The sequence below is a fragment of the Malurus melanocephalus genome, unplaced genomic scaffold, assembly GCF_030028575.1.
Source record: "Malurus melanocephalus ecotype Western Australia unplaced genomic scaffold, MMel_1.1 scaffold_36, whole genome shotgun sequence".
NCBI lineage: Eukaryota > Metazoa > Chordata > Aves > Passeriformes > Maluridae > Malurus > Malurus melanocephalus.
The window spans coordinates 1,045,920-1,052,884 of record NW_026623268.1 but is presented as its reverse complement, the minus strand read 5'-3'; the positions used below and the strand labels follow the sequence as shown (position 1 = coordinate 1,052,884).

Here is a 6,965-nt window from a genome sequence, read left to right as displayed (position 1 = left end):
ACTTATTTGTGTAATAAAAAAAAAGAAATAAAAGCAAAAAACTCCAATCCCTTTCAGCAAAAGAGCTGTTGTCTTTACCGTAGCCTTGAACCAGCCAAGAGCATTGCCCTTCTTGAAAATATCTTGACGTCACATATCATTATCTTTGGATAAAGCATTAGGTAAAAAAAGTCAACCAAGACATCCTGGCACTGTTCTTTTCAAAGACAGTATTCTGCTTTAGTGAAGAAATAAGAAAAGGTGATCGAAGTAGACTCCTTGGAGCCAGCAGATGGACTGACACAATTTTTTAATTTTAATCTGGCCAGCTAAGCTCTTTACCAGAGCTTGTCATACCATTAACAGACAGTCCAAACAAGGACAGCACCTTTCACGTGTAATTAACCAAGCTTTTTCATTGGCCTTTCAATTTCTGCTCCTTTAAAAAACCCTGCTGACCACAAAACATCAGGGGAAGCRCACGAGTCTCCAGTAGGAAGTCTCSGTGTGTTTTGCCTTCTGTTTGTACAAATATATCCCATATATAAATGTATGAGTGCTTGAACACTGTTTCCTGTGTAAATGCTGCAGTAACCTCTCCGTGGCACTGTTTCTTCTTACAGAGCTGCTGCCGAGGCTGCACTAAAGGACCAAGTCCTGTGCTGTTGTACCACTATTCCCTGCATCCCAAAAGCAGTGCTCTCCCCAAAGATAAAGCCAGGGCAAGTAGCAATTCTTCCATCTCTGTTCAGGTGTTACCTGACAGGAGCAGCAGCAAGGATTTAGCAGAGATACCTGAAGAGATGATCAGCTATGGAAACTGCAGAAAGGACAGAGTGCAGAAAAGCAGCAGCACCGTCAGTTCCTGTCCTGTCCAGGGTCAGCTCACTGTGGAAACGTGTATGGAAGCTGTCCTGCCATGGCAGACTGCACTCACACCACTGGGGAATCTCCTTCAGGGCTGTCTCCTGCATTCAGATCGATCTGAACGAACCGCTGGTTTGTCTGAAGTSACTATTTTTGGTAGTGGTTTTGTAGGTATTTCAGAGCTGGATTCCCAGGTGTCAGCCTGCAGAGCTTTTACACAGAGCTCCTCAGGCAGTGCAGCACTCACTTCTCTCTTCATCTGCTCTACTGAACTGCCAGCAATTCCAGACAGGAATTATCAGCAGTATTACACATACAATACTCAAAGGAACCAAATAAAATGGTCTTTGTTTTTATGCTCTGTCTTCTGACATCTAGCAGACTCTAGGTGATATTTTTCAAAATAGCAAAATAYTTTCTTTGGTTTTCCCCTCTCCCCCACAAATTATTGAATTGCACTGAAAGTTTAACCACTGAGCTGCTTGAACATCCCCAGTTTTCTTAGAACCAGACATTTTGGATCTATCAAACCATCACCACTKGCTTAGTTGGGCTCTGCCAAGCTAACCATGATGCTGGCAGCACCTTGCTGGAGCTACACAGGGAACAGCCCAGGGACAGCACTGCACTGGTACCCAGAAACTCTTTCAAAGTCCTATTCAGCATCTCTGGGTAGAGAGAACAACTTTTGTGGCTAACTTGGGTACCTTTACTATGATCCTGGATTCAACACAGACCAGCCTTTATTTTTTAATTCTCTGCAGAGACTGGTGCTTTYAATGCCACAAATGTTTTTGTTTGATTACCCTGCAAAAACGGAATTGGATCAAGATTATAAACACTACACATGCCTATAAAGGAAAAGGCTAGATTACCCTCCAAGAACACATGGCAACTAATCCCTTCACAGACAATTCTCAGAACACACATACTTCAGCAAAAATATGAAACCCAGTTAAAAGTTTCCTGGAGAATTTTTTAGATTTGCAGTTTTGTTGTTTCTTTCATCAACAAAGTATTCAATGGCACTCAGAACGTGAATAGTATAAAAACCATCTCTGCCAAAATTTGTTTTCGATGGTATGGCTATGTCAGCTCAGCTTCTGTGTGATAAAATATTTTTAAAATGTAAATGCATTTTTATTAATATTAGCTCGCTATCAATCAATATTCAAGTGATTTCAGCACTGAAATGTAGATGTGCAACAGCTGAAAAACTTCTGCTTTTATAATAGCAAAAGGAATAACTAAAAGCAGAATTATTTAAGGTATCTTAAAACAAGCAAAACAAAAAAATTAACTCTTTCCTTGATTTGACAAAAGCCTTCACAGCAACACTTTGTATCAGAAATTGTGTAATTATTCTTTTTCAGCAGCCAAGTTGCATTTGTTCACAACTCTTCATGAAAAGCATATTCTTGATGAATGCGAAAACCAGGAAGTGTAATGTTAGTAACACAATGTGCCGAGGTCACCTACCCTCGCACCTGCAAAAAATAAAGGCAGTTTTCTGACACCTTGCATTTTTGAGAAGAAATTACATGCTTCTTCATATAGCAAATGTGATTAACTGAATTGCAGTTCTCTACAGGGTAATGCTCACTTAAATACTGCTAGAGCACCCATACCATTCTAAATAACGTCCCTGTTTTTTAAATGCAATTTATTCAAAACCTTAATCTATTTGTAACTAAAAAAATAACATAAAGGAATGAAAATACCTATAGTAAAGAGCAACATCATGGCAGATACTGTTTCCAAGCTCATGTGGTTTAATATCCAGAATTTAAATTACCTCCCATGACTGGACACAGAAACTGATTTCATAGCATTTGACAGGATTCACCAACAAAATTCCCCATCGATTTAGCAGACAATTAGGTTTGACAAAACCTTTTCACTTGATGAGTTTCTGTGGTTGCTGTTGCCAAGCATTCACCATCATCCCTTTTTGCTTGTGYTCCTGACGAGTTCTCTGATRAACACCTCCCAAGAATGAGTAAGTTCTGAGGCTGTTTAAACTTCCAGCTGACCAAATTCAGCCCACCATAGCCTGTTGTACTGCCATGGTACATCTCTTCCATCATACAGTATGGTGAAGTATTTTGAGCAGAAGAATTAGGAAGTGAGGTCAACCAAAATAATGTCACTTTTTATGAACTCTGTCCATGTGAGGTAAACCTCTTACCAGCATTTCTCCTTTTTTTGAACTGTTGACCAGAAATCTTTTACCTTGTTTAACAGCCAGAGATTATCGCAGTGTCTGTGTCTCTCTTTAAACTTCAATTTCCAACTTCAAAAACTTGGTTGGGCAGAATTATTACTGTTAAGTGTTGGTTTTATTCAACACATTTTCAAACCTGACATTTTTCCAGTCTCATGCTACAATTCCTGCTTTTGCATCTCAAAAACAGTTGGGGTTTTTTGTTTGGGTTTGTTTTTTTTAAAGGGGGAAGGGGGGGGGTGCCAGAAAAAGTATTCTGCTCTGTCTTCTCTGTCCTAACCATGCTAAAAGTGCTACTACTGTGATTTTCAAGATTTTACTATATTCTAAGGTGTAGTATTTACTGTGTTTTCAAGCTCATCTCAGGCTCAGGTTCCAGGTGAGTCTCACAAAAGCCCAGCTGGACTGCAAYCAATGTCTGCAATTCCATTGTTAAAACACAGCAGTCCCCTCATATTTCAAAAAAACAAAATTACACTTGCAGATTCACTTCTTCAATTCTTGATGAAAACTAGGTGTCTTTYTTTAGATTCTTCCTGGCAGATTTACTTCCTACAAGTGACTTCTCTTCTACTTTGCTTCTTGTGTTGTGCTCGCCAACAGTACCTTAAACCTATCTCATCTGTCCTCATGGAACATATTTTCTGGTCCCACAGAGACAGAAGGCAGCAGTTGCTTTTAAAGAAAATGATAGGTACATTTAACACTTTTGGGCGTTTAACACCCAATTTTGTGTTTGGGCAAATAATTGATTGCTCGAAACAAAAATTACACAGCTTAGGGTAAAGACCCTTACAGAGRTTAGTTTGCTTTGAAATACCATGTCACTCCACCATTTCAGTTAAAACAGGGCTTAATACAGGAAACGGAAATGCAGATGTGCAAAAAGGCCCCTGAGTCAACCTGGTAAAAAAAAAGTTAACTTTGGGGAGTTCTAGCAAATAAAAAGGAAGCATGAAGATACCTGGAATGTGGCTTCTACCACAGACACTTCCTAGCATCGACCACATACCTGAGAAATGCCARTGGCTGGAATGGGCTGGGGCTGATGGTCCCACAATCACAGGGTGAGAGATTTGGATTAAGAGACACAGACTGTATATGTACCTTAAAAGCAGTAAGATGGCCTGTCTTACACTGAGCTTGTGAGTTATTTGTAGCAGGGAAAAGAATGGTAAMAACCACATTCAGCAACTTCTGGAGATAATTTTAATATCAAATGCATTGGCATTCTCATAGCACATACGTAAGAAATCTAAAAAGGCAATCCTTTTGTGTTACAAAATCAATTTAGAAAATTGCATACATTATTTTGCTTTTAAATATTTATAAACCAGTCCATCAAAAAAAAAAAAAACAACCAAAAACAAATCTCTTGGTGATAAAACCTAATTTTACCATACGAAACAGCCCAAACTGTTTTTCATAAGGGAACACTGAAAATATTATTCCATTTAAAAAGGTATAGAGAAAGGGAATATATTTCTGCATTTTTATCTTTTGTTTTATGACAAATACACAGATTATTTTTTTAAGTAATGCTGGTATTGTGATTTAGGTGCTGCAAGACACAAACTCTGGGATGAGAGGGAAAGATGTTGGGGGGCAGGGGAAGAAGGGGTAGTGACAAGCTACAGAATTAAAGTAGAAACAAAGACAAAAAACATACAGTCATTGTACAAGGCTGCTCACAGCTATACAGAAGGTAACTGTGCTCAGCATATTGTTTTAAAGTTGTCTGTCTCCTCCACAAAAAATTGTTCCTGGTCTGAGAAACAATAAAGGGGGGTGAAGGGGTGTTGGATGACTGMACAGAACCTGAAGTAATAACTGGATTTTCCAAATGCCAGGCTTCAGAGTTGTCMTGAGGAAAGGGGCCCTGAGAATTCTGCAATGACATAAAAATGTTCACCTMTTTGGGTTGCCCTCAATTTTTATTTTAATTCTCTGTTGTACTTCCAGAGCTGTACTTTAAGAGCTCTGGTTTTGTAGATTATTTCGTGACACAGGTGGTTTTGGTGGTTACCTGACACACACTCCTTCTGAATGGTGAGATGAAAAAGTTACAGTGGGGAACAGGAGAAAGCTTCCTTTTAAAACAGTCACCTTATATTGTGCAGTTAGTACAGAAAAAGTGTGCACATCAAAATGTGATCGGTGTTCAAGGAAAAACCACATAAATACAAATTAAGACAATGATAAATTTGTGCTACTTTATCAAATCAAGACTTCAAACACTCAATATTCAGGAATCTTTACCCAATCCTCTAAGAAAAGTAAAAATCCTGTTTGTCTCATATATAAATCACATGTTTTAATGATTTTTCAGGAAAAAACCTCAGACACTTGAGGTTGTTAAGCCACATCCTGCTTGCCTTGCTAATGCAGGTGATGCCTTAATATTTGTAGGAATTTTTCCCCAAAATCAGGTGAACAGCATTAAAAATCTACTGCTTACACATATTGTATTGGTATGTACTTTGAGAGCAAGTTTGCTTCTAAAATCTGAAGAAAAAAAAAAAACTTTCAAAAAAAAAAGACAGTGCTGACTTTAAAGTACTTAAACAGTCACTCTCAAGCAAATGTCGTCCACTCATAAAGATACACTTTTATAAAAATGCTAGGAAGGGGGTAATAATTTAAAAAAAAAATCATCAACTCATCAGCCTCAAATCTTTGCAGAATGTTCTGACACATGCAGATTACTTCTGTACATAATCAGAAACAAAACAAAAAATACATCTCTCGAGAGAGTCAATATTAAATCCTATTATTAAAGTAAAACAATACATAGTATTCATTCTATCTGTATCAGCTGCAACTCAAGAGACACAACACACAATCTAAATCCTGTCTTCAGGCCTGACTCCTGCAAGACCATCCATGTTTATACAGAATTACAAAGAACAGGGTCCAAAAGCTGAAAGTATTTTTACATCCTGTGGCACATACCTGTAAGCGCTTTCAGATTCCAAGTAAAGGATCAATTAGCAATCCAYGGGTATTACCTTTAACTTACATATTTACATTCTTATCTACAACCTTCTCCCTTCCCCCTCCAAGCATCTTAAGACCACACAACACCATTGAAAAAAAATATTTAAATAAATACATGCTGAACAAAAAATACTCCTYGTGACTTTTTTCTTCTTTTTTTACAAGGCATGGAGAAACCAAACACCACTAAGCAGAGTTCCAGTTAATTTACACAGCTCTGTCCTTTGTCATGACTGTCTTCTTATATTTATTAGCTGCTGCTGCCCCTCTGCTGTTGAAAGTGCAGTTGCAAGATCAGGTCCCGAATTTCTTCTCTTTTGCTTCTGATCAGCTGACGAGGGAACCAATTCTCCAGATTCAGCGGTGGTTCAAAATTAACTATGGGGTTCTGGTAAGAAAAAGAAGCAATATTTATGGCATGAATTTCCTAACCTTTGGAAAGAATTTCAAACCCTTCCACTGCTGCTGAGRCCAAGGAGGCACAAACAAGTTTCTATACAAGACTGACAGCCTTCAAAGTCAAATTCAACTTCCTTCATCAAAATCACATGTACATGTGCCCTTATCAAAAGGTATTCATGGTAAACACCAAACAGGTTATAATCACTTCTCCTAAAGATACATCAGTATTAACACACATTAAAGGCAGATTTCATGTATTTTGACACAAGGAGACATACTTTTGATATTCAACAAGGACAGATGCATTTTAGTCACAAAACACAATTACAACCACACTATAGCAAAGAATCAAGCAGTAAAGTAAAAAGTAAAATCAAGTAGTTAAGCATGCAGAGATTATGTTGTGTTTTTTCTGTCATGAGCTAGTCTCTCTGACAGAAGACAACAAGTAACAATACTGATAACAGTTTTAACAGGACATGAGAAAAGGAGAATT

The 6,965-nt window shown here is 38.0% G+C and overlaps 1 protein-coding gene across 2 annotated transcripts in view; it reads right to left on the bottom strand.

Moving 5' to 3' along the window:
- Positions 1-4,273: 4,273 nt before the first annotated feature.
- SENP7 (SUMO specific peptidase 7) overlaps positions 4,274-6,965 on the bottom strand; it is a 38,515-nt gene continuing 35,823 nt past the window's right edge. For both annotated transcript variants that reach the window (XM_057364154.1, XM_057364153.1), the window contains one exon: positions 4,274-6,455. In XM_057364154.1, the coding sequence (XP_057220137.1) occupies positions 6,318-6,455 (138 nt within the window). In that variant the 3' untranslated portion in view covers positions 4,274-6,317. The remainder of the gene's footprint in view (positions 6,456-6,965) is intronic.